Below are 22,154 nucleotides of genomic sequence, written 5' to 3' on the forward strand. Positions count from 1 at the left end.
TTTATTATTTCAAGAAAGGTAAAAACGCAACTGAAACACAAAAAGATTTGTGCAGTGTATGGAGAAGGTGCTATTGACTGTTCGAATGTGTCAAAAGGGGTTTGCTAACTTTCGTGTCGGAGATTTCTCGCTGGACAATGCTCCGCGGTCTGGTGGAACAGTTGAAGTTGATAGCTATTATATCGAGACATCAATTGAGAACAATCAGCGTTATACCACACGAGAGAGAGACGACATATTCAAAATATCCAAATCAAGTGCTGAAAATCATTTGCACCAGCTTGGTTATGTGAATTGCTCTGATGTTTGGGTTGCACGTAAGTTAAGCAAAAAAAAAACCTTCTTAACCATATTTCCGCATGCAATTCTCTACTGAAACGTAATGAAAGCATTCCGTTTTTAAGAGAAATTGTGACGGGAAATGAAAAGTGGATGCTGTACGACAATGTGGAATGGGACAAATCGCGGGGCAAGCGAAATGAACCACCACCAACCACACCAAAGACCGGTCTTCATCCAAAGAAGGTGATGTTGTGCATATGGTGGGACTGGAAGGGAGTCATCCATTATGAGCTCCTTCCGGAAAACAAAACAATTAATTCCAACAAGTACTGCTCTCAATTAGACCAAGTGAAAGCGGCACTCGACAAAAAGCGTCTGGAATTAGTCAACAGACTGATCTAAAACGCATAATCTTCCATTAGGATAATACAAGACTGCATGTTTCTTTGATGACCAGGCAAAAACTGTTATAGCTTGGCTGGAAAGTTCTGATTCATCCGGCTGTATTCGCCAAATATTGCACCTTTGGATTTCCATTGATTTTGGTCTTTACAAAATTCTCTTAATGGAAAAAATTTCAATTCCCCGGAAGACTGTAAAAGGCACCTGGAACAGTTCTTTTCTCAAAAAGATAAAAAGTTTGGGGAAGATGGAATTATGAAGTTGCCTGGAAAATGGCAGAAGGTGGTGGAACAAAAAGGTGAATATGTTGTTCAATAAAGTTCTTGGTGAAAATGAAAAATGTATCTTTTATTTTTACTTAAAAAACCGAAGGCACTTTTTTGACCCATCCAATATTTACAAGTTTCAGCTCCTTAATCAACCCTTTGCTTATCTTGTTTAATACTCTCACATCTCACGGATTCCATTTTGACCTGGACTGAAGGAATTCTCATAATTTATACACTTCTGAAGCTGATTTCTCAGCAAATTAATATCCTATATTTGTGCTATCTAGTAGCATTATATTTATTAGTCCTATCAAATGCAACCTATCTAAAGTCAAGTGTACCAATTTAGTATTATCTGCCCCAAACATATGGAGAACAGAACACTGCACAGAATATGCTATTTTATTTAAGAATAGGGAGAAACGTAGAAATTTATATTTGTATTTTCTTCTATATACATGAAGAATTCTGGAAATACAAAAGCAACCAATAAATGTGATTATAAACCTTCTAATGATGACCTAGGTACTCTAGAAATTAGAGTATTTGTAGTTCCTGTGTTTCTGGCTTGCTCGTACTAGGATAAATGTGAATTCTAGAACCAAACATGCAGAACAAACATCTCTAACATTTTGTTAGAGATAAATTCAGGTCCATGATATGCCAAGTTAATTGCAAAAAATTGTCAATTTTTCTAAAAATATCAGTTAAGTTGCTTACTGATCTTGGAGAACATGTGTGAGTCTAAATTAAGATTTTCAAAAAAGTTTACTGCTGAAATGAATAATTTTTACTCTAACTGTGAAACTACAGTTCCTCTTAAGAAGAGCACACTGCTCTCCTATATTTGGGGAATAATGTGATTAGTGAAAATTATTGGAGGTATATGCAGGAAAGGGTAGGAATAAAAGAATATACACAAATAAAATGCTAGGATATGAGCAGTTTATAAATATGTTCATGGATAACTGATTATCCAAAAGCAATTTCTCAGGTAGCAGCTACTAAAATAGAACATTTTTAAATGTTTGTCACCCACAAAATAATTTTTAAATGCAAGTAAGGGCACAATTTTACTATATATATTAACCAACTATGAAGACCAAAAAAAAAACCCTATTATAATGCAAAGATAACACTGAAAATTTCCCACATTTGGGAAAGCAGTAGGAACAATGGAAAGAGTCAAGCAATCTTTTGCACAAATCCTAGGTTTGAAGAACCAATTATGTAAGACTGACTTACGGCTGAACTTCACTTTTCTCATCTATAAAATGGGACAAAGCCATCTACCTCACAGGGATACTCTGAGTAGTATTTGAGAAATATAGGCTTATGGAAGGTGTTCCTCTTAGCTCAAATTTCAAGATAACGCCAACTAAAGAGGAAGTGTCTTTACTATCCTTCCCATGTTAGAATGTTCCTTCTAGTGCAGAAGGAGAAATTCAGTACAACTAGGAACCACAGAGATTGTTATAAAGAAGACATTGTTCCTTAGAAGAATGTCTCAAAAACCTGTAACAAAACATTTGAAGTGAGAAAACAGTTATCAAAATAAATATATTCAGATACAAATCACTTTTAAGTATATTAAAATAATCTTGGGAAATCTGTTTTAGAATAAACAATAAAAATATGGTTTCTTAACTGGACTGAAAAAAGAGTGAGTCATAAAAAAATGTTAACTAGTCCACATGCCAAAAATTATTCTTTAACACTAAGGATTAGGATGTAAATCTTACCAGGAAATGAAGACCAGCTGTGTAATATTATATCTCCAGATCTCAACTGTCCTTTAAAGTCAAAAACCATCGTATTTACCCAGGCTACAGGATAATCCTGTTGAAAAGATACCATTGCGTAAATATACTAAGAATAAACTTTAAGGTGTGAACACGCACATACCCTTTGCTTCAATAATGTTAGTTTTAGAAGTTTCTAGCTTTCTAGATGATTTCCTCCAAAACCATCCAATATAAAAACAAGATGTACATGGAAAGATGTTCAACATCTTTATAATGGTTAAAGAAAATCCTAAAAGCCAATTAATGTCTCAGAATAAAATACAGTATCCAAAACGTAGAATATTTATTGTGCAGCCATTGCAAATGATGAGGAATTTTTAATGATTCAAGAAAATATGTGCGATATGTTAGATTATATGTTTTAAGATCTTTCAGCCTATATAAATCTTAATTTAGCAGAAGGCAATGTCTCTAGGTATTGTAGAATTTATTTATATTTCTAAAAAGGAGGCACCAAGCTAATAGGACTTTTATGTAGGCACTCAGACTAATTAATCTGGTCGCAGTCTATGAAAAAACTATAAATACTTGAACACTCTGAGTAAAATTCTCTATCAGTGGAGAAAAAAAACTAAGGAAATAACTCTTATGTGACTTTTTAGACAATAAAATTCATTTTTAAAAAAACTATATGATAATAACCAGAGGAAAGGCTTATATTCTCATGCTAAGAATAAAAGGATACAAATTCATGTAGATAAATATAGTCACCACACTTTTTAAAATGCATAAAATTCATGTCTCCATCCTCCAAAAAGAAACGTTCCATAAAGAAGAAAATTAAAAAGACTTGAATAAAAATATGAAATGGAAGATGAGAACATAAGAACACATTCACCATCCTTTATCCACAATTTCAAAGTCCAAGAAACTCTGACAACTAAAGGTTTGTTCATAATTCATTTAACAGTAAAACATGACCAGAAATAACATGAAGCTAAATGACAGCCTTCATTTGTCTCATTTAGTGAGAATATTCATATATTTCACTGCTAGAAACTTGATGTGTTTGATTACAGAGTTGTGTCCCAGACCCTACAAGGTGTGTTGAGTGATCTATGATCTTTCTAAAATGCATAAAATTTTGAATTCTCAAACATATCTGGCACCTGAAACTTCAGTTAAAGGACTGTGGACCTGTAATATTTTAAATCTCTTCATTCTTTTTAAACTATTTTCTAAAAAGGATTACATTTATAATAGAACACTTACAGTATGACATATACTAAAATAAAGTTGCCAAAAGAAAAATGACAAGGACATAAAATGGAGACTTACTGTCTTTTTTAGAAATCAGTTCTTAGGGACAAAAGTTATATGACATAATTTCATTTATATTACTCTATTATTTCAAAGTTTTTAAATTATTCCATTATGTTATTATTAGTCCATTATAAAAACTTTTCAGAAGTTAGTATATAATTACCACTTTTCCAGATTTCCTGATGGTCTGATATTTAGAGGGATTAATAGCTTTAGTTGATTTCTTCGTTTTCACTTTATCCAAAACTGCATAAACAGCGAAACATAATCGAGCCATTCGTGGCAGGTCACAAGTATTGATATCAAATTCCAGTGGTTCATTCCAAATATGATCGTTTTTCCCTGATATCTCTGAGCTTACGACGGTTTTACACAGGAGTTCGGTACCATGAAAAAGGCCAGCCCTGACGTGAACCTGTAATGATGGAGACAAAAACAAATACAGAATCATGAATACTGCACCACTAAAACACCTTTATTTGGGAGAATGAAGAAATACATACTGGCAGAAGCAGACAAACTCTAGGAAAGCATATTCATCCACAGAACCATTAGACTATAATTCATCAGCATATAATTCACCACACTGTTAGTATAACCTATTTTTCACTTACTAAGCAGACCAGCTAAAAAATGCCAAAGGTCTCAATGGTATAAATGGGTCTAAAGAAACCAAGACCATAAATACAAAAACTACTATCGGGCTTCCCCGGTGGCACAGTGGTTGAGAGTCCGCCCGCCGATGCAGGGGACACGGGTTTGTGCCCCGGTCCGGGAAGATCCCACATGCCGCGGAGCGGCTGGGCCCGTGAGCCATGGCCACTGAGCCTGCGCGTCCGGAGCCTGTGCTCCGCAATGGGAGAGGCCACAACAGTGAGAGGTCCGCGTACCGCAAAAAAAAAAAAGTGTATGTACCATGTGAAAATAGAGAATGGAACTGAATAGATATCTGGGGTGGAAGCAAAGGCTTGAGAACCATAAGCAAAGGTAGGACAGTTTTTTTCAATTTTCTTACAAAGAAGGTATTAGTTATTGTTTTCCAAGATCTGAAGAATATGAGCAGGAGGCAAACCACTAAGAGGTATTGAGGTAGGGTCCACATGCCTGAAGCAAACAATCCATCTGACCTCTGAGGACCTTGCCATCAAGATCTCCACAGTACTTTCTCTCACTCCCTTCAGCCACACAATCCACAATCTCACCCTGAATTTGACTTTACCACACCCTAGCACCTCCAAATCAATAATTCCTACATCTTACTCTCCAACTATCTCACCTTCCAACTCACTCCAACACTCCCAAAGGAACACTTCCCTGCCCTCACTAAGGCCTCCATTTCAATAATCAACACCTCCCCATTTCTCCATTAGCTTTGTTTGCCTTCACCCTCACCAAAACCCTCTGCCAGTGCCTGTCTCTCCTTTGCCACACTCATCTGAGGCCCATGTCCTGGATAAACCTGATTATCTGCCTCTCCTCCATGCCAAATATTACTAGGCAGACCAGCACCATGACCGACCAAAGCCAAATGTAAAATTCTTTCATCACTACAAGAACTATTTCTTACCTTTCCTTCACTGCTGAGAACTTCCAGAGTTACTCTCCTCTGAAAGCCCTATTTAAGCTACTTGTTTTGTCTGGTTGTCTATTACTTGAAGATGACATGTTCTGAAGGATACGTCCGATCTGTCAATCTACTCTATTTAGAAGTTATGAAACATTAGGGCAATAAAATACTAAACAACTATTATTTATAAGGAAAACAAGTAATGAGGAACACCAAATTATGTACCGACTATAAAAATCATAATCCAATATTTACCAACTACAGACAGATCATTGTTACTAAATTCTGAAGTCATGTGGGTGCGGCAGATTGAGGATAGGGTGTATGTTACATGAAGTAGAAGGCTTAAAGTGTATTTTCTTCCTGAAAAATGCAGGTTAATTCATAGACACCTGACACTCCACAGATCTCCATGTAAAGGTGTATGGCTGATGGGATGGGGTTGTCATCTATTCATACGTAAAACCCACAAAGGAAATTCATGTCTATAAGACTACTTTAATTCCACTCTAGGCTTTGATCTTATATATATATATATATATATATATATATATATATATATCTCAATAATCAATATCAGATATATATATATATATCTGAGCTTAAATGGCCACAACAAAGTCTCTGCTGCCCAATCTTTATCCAAACCCATTTTTGAGTAAAAATACATATACGGAACTTCCAGAAAGTCATGCAATATATTTATTTCTTTGGAAAGTCCAAATATTACCATTCAACTAAATACTCACATGGTTGAGTATAGCACTTAGACTGAATTACACAGAATGACTTTGGTATCACACAGAATGATTTTTTCTGAATTGCACTGTCAATATTATATTTTAAGTCTACCCAGTGAAAGACTGGGTAAGAGACAGATATGTGAAACATTATTTTACCTACTATAATGATGTTGGCAGGGATTTTGGTGCACACTTTATCACCCACTGTGTCTCCTTCATAAGGAACTGCTAAACATCTCTCCATTTCCAGCATAAGAATGAACCACAACCATATGAATAACTAGATTATTTTTATCTCAAGAGATTCTAAATATTATAACTGATCATGTTTCCTTTGCTTTGGCTACTATCTACATTGCCAACAGAGAGTGAAATCGGTAGTCCACATCAAGCAGTTATACAGGATCCTATTATATAACTACCTGCTGCAAATCTTGCTCTTGGCTTTTTCAACTAATAAATATCCTCGATTATTTTTTAAAAAGTCACACTTTGTATATTTTTGTGTGTATATATGAGAGACTGGGTGTGCGTGGGCGGGGGGGACACGCAAGCAAGTTTACCTCAAACCATGTGTGAAATGAGATTGGATAAATCATAAATAAAACAAAACATACATAAAACTTTCGTATGATAGGATGGAAGATAGGCATTTCAGAACAAAAGTGATATTCAATTCTTACTCTCAGTGACATTAAAGACTTATAAATTTATCACCTTTTGTATAAAGAATATATAGTTTATTCAGAAAAATCACAAGTTTAAAAATAAATATTTTTCCATGTTTTTGTGATAAAAACAAGCTACTTAAATTGCTGAGCTTAAAAACATTTGTGTCTCTTGGTTTTTGACAGTTTTTGAGAAATAGAAACAAATGAGCCCACTACATTGTAAGTACTCAATAAATGTTTATACTTAAAAACCAAAACAAAAAATGCTGGTTATAGTTCTATCAACCAAATTCTGGCAAAATTCAGATATATGGAACACAGTAAAATTATGGATCGGTTGGATACAAAGCTCAAAAAAGAACTCAAGTATAATGACCTAGGAAAGTCCTATACTAGCTGTAAACAGCAACAGCCAAGGGTGTGATGTGGGAAAGAATAACAATAAAGAATGAATCTAACTTGGGTGTGGTAACAATAAACAAAAATGACCCTGCACATTCTGAAGAAAACTGTTGAAATATCATTCTCTAATAGTTAAAGTGTGATATATTTAAGACCAAGTCATCAGGACTATGTCTGATTGCAAAATCTCCTGGTAATTCACTAAAATGACTGAAGTTCATACATGGTTAAAAACAAACAAGAGAAGAAAAAACTATCTACATTTAAAATAAAGTGAAAAAATCTGTGTTTTCTGAGCTTAGAATTTCCCGTAGTAGAAGACATTAAAAAAAGGGTTTTGTTTTCAGAAAAAGCAGTAAGAAAAACCATTCTCTAAATTTATATCATGTGAAATTTTGTCAAAATTGTCACATTTCCTGATGCTTTGTCTCAATCACCTTCAGGCTCTGAAAAGTTAAGAATTTTAAAGGACCATCATGTTTAATTACAGTCACATGTTTCATTGTCCAACTTCAGTAAGCTTCCAAAGATACTTTTTCACAAGTCCCAGAATACTTGGAGATGGAGAGAAGGCAGGCTTTGTTATGTAAAGGACGTTCAACTGTGCCACAGCAAGGGTGTGCCAAGCCTGCAGAGACCGCATTCCTGAACTCACCAATTAAAAATGTCGTGTTGGCCAAGATGTGAAACTTTTTCCCAACATCAACACCTAATTTCCTTCTTGTTCGACGATATGGCCAAAATCCACTACATTTACCCTTCTGATATTAGACACACACAAAAAAATCAGTAACATGAATAGGCTGAAATTCCCAGGGTTTCATGAAGTATATCACAATAAAAAGGCAGGTTTGTTCTCGCTTAGTGGGAGGAGTCCTGTGCTACCTTTAACTAAGGATATAAAGATGTTAGAGACAGTTACATTAAAATGTATTCATTCATTGCACAAATATTTATTGAGTGTTCTAGGTACTGAAATAAGATAAAAAGATTAAGATAGTTTTTTCTTTCCTAGGTTATATCTATTTTAACAGGTTAGGAGTGGTGAGAGCCATGTAACTAGGCTTATGAGGTGTTATGATTTTTAACTAGGAAGAGTCAAGTTATGATTTTTGATATGGAGTATATCTGAGCTTGGAATTCTCTGGGTTTATCACGCTTAGGGTTCGTTGGGCTTCTTAAACATGTTATATTTATGTCTTTTGCCAACTTTGGAAAGCTCCCAGTGATGATTTCTTTAGTTTCGTTTTTCTCAGCTTCATTCCTTCCCTTTTCCTTTTGAGATGCAGATTACACACGAGTTAGACCTTCTGATATTGTCATACAGGTATCTGAGACTCTGTGAAGTTTTTTCTCCTCAAACTATTTTTCTCTCCATTCAAACTAGAAAATTTTATTGATTAATCTTCAAGTTCACTACTCTTTCCTTTCACACTACTTCCATTATTGAGTCCATTGAGGGTTTGTTTGGCTTTTTTTTGTGGTACGCGGGTCTCTCACTGTTGTGGCCTCTCCTGTTGCGGAGCACAGGCCCCAGACGCGCAGGCTCAGCGGCCATGGCTCACGGGCCCAGCCGCTCCGTGGCATGTGGGATCTTCCTGGACCGGGGCACGAACCCGTGTCCCCTGCATCGGCAGGCGGACTCTCAACCACTGCGCCACCAGGGAAGCCCCATTGAGGGTTTTTTTTTTCCCCAGAGTTTTTTAATTAGCTGGCCCTCCTTATCCACAGGTTCTGCAACCACAGATTAAACCAACCACTGATCAAAAATATTTCGGAAAAAAACTTCTAGAAAGTGATAAAAAGAAAAACTTGAATTTGCTGCACTCCAGTAACTATTTACGTAGCATTTACATTGTATTGGGTATTATAAGTAATCTACAGATTATTTAAAGTACAGGATGTGGGGCTTCCCTGGTGGCTCAGTGGTTGGGAATCCGCCTGCCAATGCAGGGCACATGGGTTCGAGCCCTGGCCTGGGAGGATCCCATACGCCACAGAACAACTAAGCCTGTGTGCCACAACCACTGAGCCTGCGCTCTAGAGCCCATGAGCCACAACTACTGAGCCCGTGTGCCACAACTACTGAAGCCCACACACCTAGAGTCCATGCTCCGCAACGAGAAGCCACCTCAATGAGAAGCACATGCACCGCAATGGAGAGTAGCCCCTGCTTGCCACAACTAAAGAAAGCCCACGTGCAGCAACAAAGACCCAATGCAGCCAAAAATAAAATAAGTTTATTAATTTTAAAAATAATAATAAAGTACAGGATATGCATAGGTTGTATAAGAATACTATGTCATTTAATATAAGGAACTTACTTGAAATTCTGGGGCTTTTGGTGTCCTCTGGGGGTCCTGGAACCAAACCCCTGCAGATACTGATGGACAACTGTATATGTTGGCTGAGACTTTCTATTTCTCCATTCCTTTTCATTGTTTGTGTTTTGCCCTTAGTTGTTAGAGCATTTTTATAATAACTACTTTAACAGCTTTGTGAATAATTCCAACATCTATGTCATCTCAGCACTGATGGCTGTTGATTCTCATGGTCCATACAACTTGAGATTTTCCTGGTTCTTTATATGCCAATTAATTTTGAAATATATCCTACACATTTTGACTATTATGTTATAAGACACTCGGTTTTGTTTATATTCTACAGAGAATGTTGATGTTTGTTTTAGGAGACAATGGTTAGGTTCAGGCTGCAAGTTCCAACAAACCTTCTGTGAGCTGTGGTTCCAATACCAGTTCAGTTTTCAAATCCTTTGCAGGGCTATCTGGATCTGTCCTGCATGTGCACCACACAGTGACTAGTCTGAGACTTGGGTGGTGGTTTAGGCCACAGTTCAGTTCTCTTAGTATACAGGCAGTTATGACTCTGATCCATAGATGTACAGCTCAGGAATAAACCTAGAAGTTTCCTGAGCTCGTCCCACTCTGAAATCATCCAAGTATTTTTTGGTTGCCTGGGGCTCCCCTCTTCTTGTCACCTAGCCAGAAATCTGAGGCGTTATTCACCCACATTTCCTACAACTATGCCAAAAAGAGAAGGACAGAAAGGGAAAGGGGGGAGGCCAATCAGGACATGCCCAATTCTCTTAGGGCTGCAACTCCTCTAGTCAAAGAGGAAGGCTCAACTCTGCATTTTAGGCCTGTCCCCAATGCTGTTGCTTCTGCCACTGCCGCTCTGCTACTGCTGCCACAGGACTTCTTGGGGTACTAGGGCAAATAAGAACAGAGAAAAGAACAGAAAACCAGAAAAAGAGGGAAAAAATGGGGAGATCCCCACTCTCTCTGAGAGTTAGAAGAACCCATTCCAACTAGTGCTATAATTAGAGGGCTTTCTGAGTTCTATCTGCGCTAATACCATCTTCTAGATTTTGAGCAACACTGATGTAAGGCTTCTGCTGAATATTAAGATGCAGACCTGAAAAGGGAAATGCCACGAGGCGGGGAAAAGATCAACCAGGAAGCTGTATACTACAGAATTCTAAGCACTTTAACAGTGAAAGACATTCAAATGCCAGCCAGGCAGAGTAGTGAATCTTCACCGAAACACCTGGGATTTCATTACAGACTCCAGAGAATCGTGTGCCCATTAAGATCTCTGGGACTGCCATTACAATGGATTTCACTACCGTGATTATGTTTTACTATATGACGTAGGTTACTTTAAGGAAGGGAGGGATTTCCCTGGCGGTCCAGCGGGTAAGACTGTGCTTCCACTGCAGGGAGCGCCAGTTTGATCCCAGGTCTGGGAACTAAGTTCCCACATGCTGAGCGCCATGGCCAAAACAAAATAAAACAAAGGAAGGGAGATTATCCTTCATGGGCCTGACCCACTGGTGAGCCCTTAAAAGGGATCAGGATCTTCTGGCAAGAGATTCAAAGCAAGGAAAGGATTTAATGCTTAAGAGAGCCACACAGCTAGGACCTGAAAGGTGCTTCTAGTAACTGAGAGCAATCCCTAGCCAAAAGCCATCAAGCAAAGAAAACCTCAGGCCTACAACTGCAAGGAACTGAATGTGGCCAATAACTTGAATCATGCTGGAAGCAGATTCTTCCCTAGAGCTTCGGGAAGGAATGTAGCCCAACTAACACCTGGATTTCAACCTCGTAAGACCATAAGCAGAAAACCCAGCCACACCATGCTCAGACTTCTGAACAACAGAAATATGAGCTAACAGATAGGTGCTGTTTTAAGCTGCTAGGTTTGTGGTAATTTGTTACACAGCAACATAAAACTAATTTGAGGGGTTATTATGAACTTAATGCCAAAAAATTTATCAACTTAAATTCTTCAAAAGACAAAAATTATCAAAGCTGACACAAAAGAAACAGAAAATATGACTAACTATATATCTACTAAAGAAATTAAATTTCTAATTAAAAACCTTCCCATAAAAAAACTCCAGGCTCAGGTGGCTTGGAGTAAATCCTACCAAATATTTAAGGAAGAAATAATACCAATCCTACATAAACTTGTTCAGAAAATTGAGGAGGGTAAGGTTTCTCAACTCAATTTATAAGGTCAACATTTTCCTGATTCCAAAACCAGAGGAAGACATTACATAAAAAGAAAAGTGCAGACCAATATTCCCTGTGAACACAGACATAAAAATTCATAACATAATATTAATAAATCAAATCCAGCAATATATAAAAGGGCTACTACATCTTCAATGTGTAGTACATATTTCAGAAATGCAAGGTTGGTCTTAACTTTTGAAAATCAATCAAATTAACTGACCAAAATATAAAAACTACACAATCACCTCAATAAATACAGAAAAAGCAGTGGACAAAGTGCAACTTTTTCTATCCCTTTCAGGATAAAATCTCTTGGCTAAGTAGAAACAGAAGAGAACTTCTTGAATAAAGGGCACGTACGAAAAACCTACAGGTAATATTATACTTAAAGTTGAAAGACTAAATGCTTTTAAGAACAAAACAAAAATGTCTACTGTGATGGTTAATTTCCTTTGCCCGTGTGACTGGGCCTTGGGGCATTCAGATATTCTGGTTGTTTCTGTGAGAGTGGTTTTTTTTTTCCCCTGATAAGATTGACATTTAAATGGTGGCCTGACAAAAGCAGATTACCCTCCTTAGAGTAGGTGGTGGTAATCCAATCAGTGGAAGAAATGAATAGAACAAAAACACTTGTCCTACTTAGAGTAAGAAAGAACTTTTGCCTATCTAACCTCAGCTCTTCCTGGGTCTTGAGCCTACAGAACTTCAACAGGAACTTCATGATACGTACCTCCTGGTTATCAGGCCTTCAGACTCAGACTAAACTATCCGTTCTTCTGGATTTCCAGTTTGCCAACTATTTATGTGAGCCAATTCCTTAAATAAATCTGTGTGTGTGTGTGTGTGAACACAAACATGCGTGCACACACACACCCTATTATTCCCCCCCCCCCTTTGGAGAATCCTGACTAATACCATCTACTCTCAGCAGTTCTATTCAACATCATACTGAAAGTCCTAGCCAGTACATTAAGAAAAGGAAAAAGTCTGGAAAGAAAGTTCCCTGCTCCGCATCTACCCCTCGCCTTCTATTTTCCCCCCAGATTTCTCTTCAACTTTGTAAAGGAACTCCTAACCTGTGTAGCAATTAAAAAGAATGAGGTGTACCTACAAGAAAGTCATGCCATAATTGCATTAATTTACTTAAATTCAACTATGTAACCCCACTGGAAAGAGAAAAAAGTGGAGGAGGGGGAACTAGAGAATTAGCTGGAGTGGGGGGGAGGGTACTTTAAATTAAGCCGATTATTCCTATGAATATATGACCACAAACAATAGAATGAATCCAGCTTGAAATAGCTGATGGAAGTTGTTAAAACCTATGAAAATAAAATGTCACTCACAAATAATCTGTCAATGACAAAAATAAAGCATAATGCTCAAGAAAAATAAAGCATGTAGTGAATGCTTATTTGGTCCTCCTTCAGGAAGAAACTAAGTAACAACAAAAGGCTGTAGAGAAATAATAACTACAAAAGCATTAAATAAGTAATAAATACAATAACCTAAAAAATGAGAACAAGTAGGAAATCCCATTTTTAAAATGTAAATTATACATGTATACATACAAACTACTAAGCAAAATCATACATATATGTTAAAAAAAACACTCCATATGACTTGAGGGTATATTTGCCTATAAATGATTTCTGCCTTTAGAAATATAATACCCGAGGGAGGAACCAAGATGGCGGAGTAGGACGTGCTCTCACTCCCTCTTGTGAGAACACCAGAATCACAACTAGCTGCTGGACAATCATCGACAGGAAGACACTGGAACTCACCAAAAAAGATACCCCACATCCAAAGATAAAGGAGATGCCACAATGAGACGGCAGGAGCGGTACAATCACAGTAAAATCAAATCCCATAACTGCTGGGTGGGTGACTCACAGACTGGAGAACACTTATACCACAGAAGTCCACCCACTGGAGTGAAGGTTCTGAGCCCCACGTCAGGCTTCCCAACCTGGGGGTCTAGCAACGGGAGGAGGAATTCCTAGAGAATCAGACTTTGAAGCCTAGTGGGAATTGACTGCAGGACTTTGACAGGAATGGGGGAAAGAGAGACTCCACTCTTGGAGGGCAGACACAAAGTACTGTGCCCATCAGGACCCAGGGGAAGGAGCAGTGACCCCAGGGAAGACTGAACCAGACCTACCTGCTAGTGTTGGAGGGTCTCCTGCAGAGGCGGGGGGTGGCTGTGGCTAACCGTGGGGACAAGGACACTGACAGAAGAAGTTCTGGGAAGTACTCCTTGGAGTGAACCCTCCCAGAGTCTGTCATTAGCCCCTCCAAAGAGGCCAGGTAGGCTCCAGTGTTGCGTTGCCACAGGCCAAACAACCAACAGGGAGAGAACCCAGCCCCACCCATCAAGAGTCAAGTGGATTTAAGTTTTACTGAGCTCTTCCCACCAGAGCAGCAGTCAGCTCTACCCACCACCAGTCCCTCTCATCAAGCCTCTTACATAGCCTCATCCACCAGAGGGCAGAGAGCAGAGCAGAAGCAAGAAGAACTACAATCCTGCAGCCTGTGGGACAAAAACCACATGCACAGAAAGAGAGACAAGATGAAAAGGCAGAGGGCTATGTACCAGATGAAAGAACAAGATAAAACCCCAGAAAAACAACTAAATGAAGTGGAGATAGGCAACCTTCCAGAAAAAGAATTCAGAATAATGATAGTGACAATAATCCAGGACCTCGGAAAGAGAATGGAGACAAAGATCGAGAAGATGCAAGAAATGTTTAGCAAAGACCTAGAAGCATTAAAGAACAAACAAACAGAGATGAAAAATACAATAACTGAAATGAAAACTACACTAGAAGGAATCAATAGCAGAATAAGTGAGGCAGAAGACGGATAAGTGACCTGGAAAACAGAATGGTGGAATTCACTGATGCAGAACAGAATAAGGAAAAAAGAATGAAAAGAAATGAAGACAGCCTAGGAGACCTCTGGGACAACATTAAATGCAACAATATTCGCATTATAGGGGTCCCAGAAGGAGAAGAGAGAGAGAGAAAGGACCAGAGAATATATCTGAAGAGATTATAGCTGAAAACTTCCCTAACATGGGAAAGAAACAGCCACCCAAGTCCAGGAAGCACAGCGAGTTCCATACAGGATAAACCCAAGGAGAAACACACCGAGACACACAATAATCAAATTGGCAAAAATTAAAGACAAAGAAAAATTATTGAAAGCAGCAAGGGAAAAACGACAAATAACACACAAGGTAACTCCCATAAGGTTAACAGCTGATTTCTCAGCAGAAACTCTACAAGCCAGAAGGGAGTGGTGTGATATACTTAAAGTGATGAAAAGGAAGAAACTACAACCAAGATTACTCTACCCCCGCAAGGATCTCATGCAGATTCGATGGAGAAATCAAAAGCTTTACAAACAAGCAAAAGCTGAGAATTCAGCACCACCAAACCAGCCCTACAACAAATGCTAAAGGAACTTCTCTAAGTGGGAAACACAAAAGAAGAAAAGTATCTACAAAAACAAGCCCAAAACGATCAAGAAAATGGTCATAGGAAAATACATATCGATAATTACCTTAAATGTGAATGGATTAAATGCTCCAACCAAAAGTCACAGGCATGCTAAATGGATACAAAAACAAGACCCATATATATGCTGTCTACAAGAGACCCACTTCAGACCTAGGGACACATACAGACTGAAAGTGAGGGGATGGAAAAAGATATTCCATGCAAATGGAAATCAAAAGTAAGCTGGAGTAGCAATACTCATATCAGATAAAATAGACTTTAAAATAAAGAATGTTATAAGAGACAAGGAATGACACTACATAATGATCAAAGGATCAATCCAAGAAGAAGATATAACAATTATAAATATATATGCACCCAACATAGGAGCACCTCAATACATAAGGCAACTGCTAACAGGTATAAAAGAGGAAATCGACAGTAACACAATAATAGTGGGGGACTTTAACAGCTCACTTACACCAATGGACAGATCATACAAAATGAAAATAAATAAGGAAACAGAAGCTTTAAATGACACAATAGACCAGAGATATTTAATTGATATTTATAGGACATTCCATCCAAAACGAGCAGATTATACTTTCTTCTCAAGTGCACAAGGAACACACTCCAGGATAGATTACATCTTGGATCACAAATCAAGCCTCAGTAAATTTAAGAAAACTGAAATCATATCAAGCATCTTTTCTGACCACAATGCTATGAGATTAGAAATGAATTACAGGGGAAAAAAAGGTAAAGAAAACAAACACATGGAGGCTAAACAATACATTACTAAATAACCAAGAGATCACTGAAGAAATCAAAGAGGACATCAGAAAATACCTAGAGACAAATGACAATGAAAACACGACAATCCAAAACATATGGAATGCAGCAAAAGCACTTCTAAGAGGGAAGTTTATAGCTATACAACCCTACCTCAAGAAACAAGAAAAATCTCAAGTAAACAATCTAACCTTACACCTAAAGGAACTACAGAAAGAAGAACAAACAAAACCCAAAATTAGCAGAAGGAAAGAAATCATAAAGATCAGAGCAGAAATAAATGAAATAGAAACAAAGAAAACAATAGGAAAGATCAATAAAACTAAAAGGTGGATCTTTGAGAAGATAAACAAAATTGATAAACCATTAGCCAGACTCATCAAGAAAAAGAGGAAGAGGACTCAAATCAATAAAATTAGAAATGAAACAGGAGAAGTTACAACAGACACTGCAGAAATACAAAGCATTCTAAGAGACTACTACAAGCAACTCTGTGCCAATAAAACAGACAACCTGGAAGAAATGGACAAATTCTTAGAAAGGTATAACCTTCCAAGACTGAACCAGGAAGAAACAGAAAATATGAACAGACCAATCACAAGTAATGAAATTGAAACTGTGATTAAAAATCTTCCAATAAACAAAAGCCCAGACCCAGATGGCTTCACAGGTGAATTCAATCAAACATTTAGAAGAGAGCTAACACCCATCCTTCTAAAACTCTCCCAAAAAATTGCAGAGGAAGGAACACTCCCAAACTCATTCTATGAGGCCACCATCACCCTGATACCAAAACCACATCGAGATACTACAAAAAAAGAAAATTACAGACCAATATCACTGATGAATATAGACGCAAAAATCCTCAACAAAATACCAGTAAACAGAATCCAACAGCACATTAAAAGGATCATACACCATGATCAAGTGGGATTTATCCCAGGGATGCAAGGATTCTTCAATATACGCAAATCAATCAATGTGATACACCATATTAACAAATTGAACAATAAAAACCATATGATCATCTCAGAAAAAGATGCAGAAAAAGCTTTTGACAAAATTCAACACCTATTTATGATAAAAACTCTCCAGAGAGTGGGCATAGAGGGAAACTACCTCAACATAATACAGGCCATATATGACAAACCCACAGCAAACATCCTTCTCAATGGTGAAAAACTGAAAGCATTTCCTCTAAGATCAGGAATGAGACAAGGATGTCCACTCTCACCACTATTATTCAACATAGTTTTGGAAGTCCTAGCCACGGCAATCACAGAAGAAAAAGAATTAAAAGGAATACAAATTGGAAAAGAAGTAAAACTGTCAGTGTTTGCAAATGACATGATACTATACATAGAGAATCCTAAAGATGCCACCAGAAAACTACTAGAGCTAATCAATGAATTTGGTAAAGCTGCAGGATACAAAATTAATGCACAGAAATTTCTTGCATTCCTATACACTAATGAAGAAAAATCTGAAAGAGAAATTATGGAAACACTCCCATTTACCACTGCAACAACAACAAAAAAATACCTAGGAATAAACCCACCTAGGGAAACAAAAGACCAGTATGTAGAAAACTATAAGACACTGATGAAAGATATTAAAGATGATACCAACAGATGGAGAGATATACCATGTTCTTGGATTGGAAGAATCAATATTGTGAAAATGACTATACTACCCAAAGCAATCTACAGATTCAATGCAATCCCTATCAAATTACCAGTGGCATATTTTATGTAACTAGAACAAATCAACTTAAAATTTGTATGGAGACACAAAAGACCCCGAATAGCCAAAGCAGTCTTGAGAGAAAAAAACGGAACTGGAGGAATCAGACTCCCTGACTTTGGACTATACTACAAAGCTACAGTAATCAAGACAATATGGTTCCGGCACAAAAAGAGAAACGTAGATCAATGGAACAAGATAGAAAGCCCAGAGATAAACCCACGCACCTATGGTCAACTAATCTATGACAAAGGAGGCAAAGATATACAATGGAGAAAAGACAGTCTCTTCAGTAAGTGGTGCTGGGAAAACTGGACAGCTACATGTAAAAGAATGAAATTAGAACACTCCTTAACACCATACACAAAAATAAACTCAAAATGGATTCAAGACCTAAATGTAAGACTGGACACTATAAAACTCTTAGAGGAAAACATAGGAAGAACACTCTTTGACATAAACCACAGCAAGATCTTTTTTGATCCACCTCCTTGAGTAATGGAAATAAAAACAAAAATAAACAAATGGGTCCCAATGAAACTTTAAAGCTTTTGCACAGCAAAGGAAACCATAAACAGATGAAAAGACAACCCTCAGAATGGGAGAAAATATTTGCAAACGAATCAACGGACAAAGGATTAATCTCCAAAATATATTAACAGCTCATGCAACTCAATATTAAAGAAACAAACAACCCAATCCAAAAATGGGCAGAAGACCTAAATAGACATTTCTCCAAAGAAGACATACAGATGGCCAAGAAGCACATGAAAAGCTGCTCAACATCACTAATAATTAGAGAAAGCAAATCAAAACTACAATGAGGTATCACCTCACAACAGTTAGAATGGGCATCATCAGAAAATATACAAACAACAAATGCTGGAGAGGGTGTGGAGAAAAGGGAACCCTCTTGCACTGTTGGTGGGAATGTAAATGGATACAGCCACTGTGGAGAACAGTATGGAGGTGCCTTAAAAAACTAAAGGATATGATCCAGCAATCCCACTACTGGGCATATACCCAGAGAAAACCGTAATTCAAAAAGACACATGCACCCCAATGTTCACTGCAGCACTACTTACAATAACCAGGTCATGGAAGCAACCGAAATGTCCATTGATAGACAAATGGATAAAGAAGTTGTGGTACATATATATGATGGAATATTACTCACTCATAAAAAGGAATGAAATTGAGTCATTTGTTGAGACGTGGATGGATCTAGAGACTGTCATACAGAGTGAAGTAAGTCAGAAAGAGAAAAACAAATATTGTATATTAACGCATGTATGTGGAACCTAGAAAAATGGTACAGATGAACTGGTTTGCAGAGCAGAAGTTGAGACACAGATGTAGAGAACAAACGTATGGACACCAAGGGGGGAAACCGTGGTGGGGTGGGGATGGCGGTGTGCTGAACTGGACGATTGGGATTGACATGTATACACTGGTGTGTATAAAATTGATGACTAATAAGAACCTGCAGTATAAACAAACAAACAAAAAACAACTAATATTAAACTTTCTTTGGGTTATTTGTATGGAAATATGTTAATATAAATGTTTCAGGCATTACATGAAATTTCTAAAAATCATATACATTCTGGTATAATGTTATAAGTCATAATTCTAGTTATTACTTTAAAATATATATCTCAGAAATAACTAAATTTCCTTGTCAATTGCATTATTATGAACTTTCATCAAACCTTTAACCATGGTCATTTTTAAGTCTTTTGTCATTTACAGACAGTTCTGGGTGTAGTCTGATGCCTTCACAAAAATGTTCCTATAAAGGGGTTTCATCTTCAAGGAATTCATGGAAAAGACTGACAAGTACAGGTTTCTGGTAACTGACTATACTGCTGAACTGAATCAATAAGCATTTTCAGAACTCTAATGGAAAACTGATGAATTAATAAAAGTGCTAACAAAAGATCAAGATGAAAAAAAATTAATTACATGGGACTGAGTGAACTGATGAGGATGATTATAATTTTTGTGACTTTCTGTTTGAATAAAAAAAAAAATCCCACAAGGACTCAGAGGCAAAAAATATACAAATCAATTTTCACTGCAAAGTGAAGGAGCTGTTACAGTGGAGGATTACTGGACTGAATGTCAATATTATGACATTGTATAAGTGTGTTTCGTGTTTGGTAATTGCAATCATTGTTGCTTTTGTGGTCATCCATTTACAATGCTTGGTGTCAGTTTATCTCTTGTAAAAATAGAATACAGTGTGTGTGCATGAAAAAAATAAAATAAAAAGTCAAAAAAAACCAAAAACCATAAAAAAAAAAAGAAATATAATTCCTGAGGAACTCTACTAAATATTTAATAATCCAGAGGACCATCCAAGATATAAAGTGAAGAAATCAAATTATAGAATAAATATATATAACATCATCCCTTTTCTTTAAGAAACCGACCAATCAACAAAATAAACACAACCATATGTTTATATATATTTGTATAAACCATATGTGTATATATATTTGTATAAACATGGAGGTCACTCAAAGCCTGTTGACCTTGAATCCCATATGATGGTAAAGAGATGGGGAGGAGAGATCAGCAACTTTTTTCTTAAATAATGTTTGGACTTTTTTTGCCTGTTGCAACAATCATGCTATACTTTTGCCACTGGAAAAAATTAATAAAGAAAATTTAAATTAAAGGGAAAAATTAAATTACCACTAAAATAGAAAACAAAGGCTAATTGGCCATAAGCATACTCATTAAGAATTAAAATCTAGCTAAGAATAAAAGTGAAAAAAATCCCTTATTTTAATGACAGCTACCCAAAGAATCTTTAATGTCCATTTATAAAAGCAAGCCACTGGTAATCTTTGGCAAGGTGCTCCTGAATATATCCTCATGCCAGCAAACATCTTAAACTAACTGAATCTCTTTCTTGGATCACAAAACTATTCATTTAATTTCCTGCCAAGCTAAATAGAGGAAAATGTATGCTTTACACTTTCAGACAAAATGCCTTGTTAAGTCTTAACTGTAGGGGTGGTGCAATAAATCCTCATGTGTTAACAAGTTGTGGTCTACAACAGTCATGTATTTTATTTCAGGAAAAAATATTACATTTTCTGTGTTTTCAGCAAGTTTAAATGGAAAAAAAAGGGGGGAGGGGGTAAGAGAGGCTATTGTGCAGCTCTAAGCAAAGCTGAGAAAGGAGAGTAAGCCTGAACAGAAACTTGTGACCTATAGGTTTGGCTTAAATTTCACTTGCTGAATTCCTGATCTAAACCCATTTCTTTTCCATAATATACACTGGGAAAATGTCAATCTATCCAGTACATCTCAAACTATTCAAAGAATATTTTAAAACAAAAATTCTTAATTGTCCTATATACCATACTCTATCTCCTGTAGTTAACCAATATGGGTAAAATTCGTCTCCAATGTGACTTTCACTGAGCATATCAGTGACTTATTCAAATAATGGAGCTGAAGATAAATTCAAATCTTAACAAGTACTCACTTTTACAGTTTCTTCTGTGTTAAGTTTATTTCCCTTAACCAAGACAATTTGGAAAGGGTTGTTATTTTCCCAAACATGCTGTAAAAAAATGAAATAAACAGAGTATTTTAATCAAAGAAATGAATATTCTATGCTAGCAATGAAATCGCCTTATCAGTTCTCATTTCCATTGGTAAAAGAATGAAAATACACCTCTGAACTAACAACTGAAAATCACATATATTAAATTAACCATCACAACCACTAGCACTTAGTTCTCAAGGCAAAACAGGCAGCATTCCAGTATTGCTAAGAAATTCACTAAACACCATCAAAAAATAGTATTAAAAGTTTTGCATAAATTAAGAATTGACCAATAAATTAATATAAAGATAATAACTTAATCATCAAGTAATGGTTAAACATTCAATTTCTTAAGACTGAAGAACTATTTTAAAACTGTTGTGTTCTAATGAATACAAACTTAAGATTTGCTTTATACAAATATATTACATTCTAGAAAAAAATGATGGCTTTGTTACATTTAAAGTCTAAAAGTATTCAATAAGAAAGAAGAAAACAGACAAATCAGACCAAAACACTATTATAGATAAACTGAAAGAAATGAGATATACCAGAAAATCAACTGTCTCTGCACATCTAACTTTTCTACTAGAATGCTCAACTTGCTCTTTG

The 22,154-nt window shown here is 36.7% G+C and overlaps 1 protein-coding gene across 3 annotated transcripts in view; it reads right to left on the bottom strand.

The window, feature by feature from the left end:
• Positions 1–22,154, bottom strand: part of PIK3CB (phosphatidylinositol-4,5-bisphosphate 3-kinase catalytic subunit beta) — a 194,645-nt gene that overhangs the window by 64,208 nt on the left and 108,283 nt on the right. For 2 of the 3 annotated variants that reach the window (XM_065875713.1, XM_065875714.1), the window contains 3 exons: positions 21,480–21,557; positions 4,185–4,436; positions 2,696–2,792 (listed from right to left, as the gene is read on the bottom strand). In XM_065875713.1, the coding sequence (XP_065731785.1) occupies positions 2,696–2,792; positions 4,185–4,436; positions 21,480–21,557 (427 nt within the window). Of the gene's footprint in view, positions 1–2,695; positions 2,793–4,184; positions 4,437–21,479; positions 21,558–22,154 lie in introns of those variants that run through there. The other variant, XM_065875715.1, reaches the window with a different exon arrangement.

Source organism: Phocoena phocoena, chromosome 4, assembly GCF_963924675.1.
Source record: "Phocoena phocoena chromosome 4, mPhoPho1.1, whole genome shotgun sequence".
Lineage (NCBI taxonomy): Eukaryota > Metazoa > Chordata > Mammalia > Artiodactyla > Phocoenidae > Phocoena > Phocoena phocoena.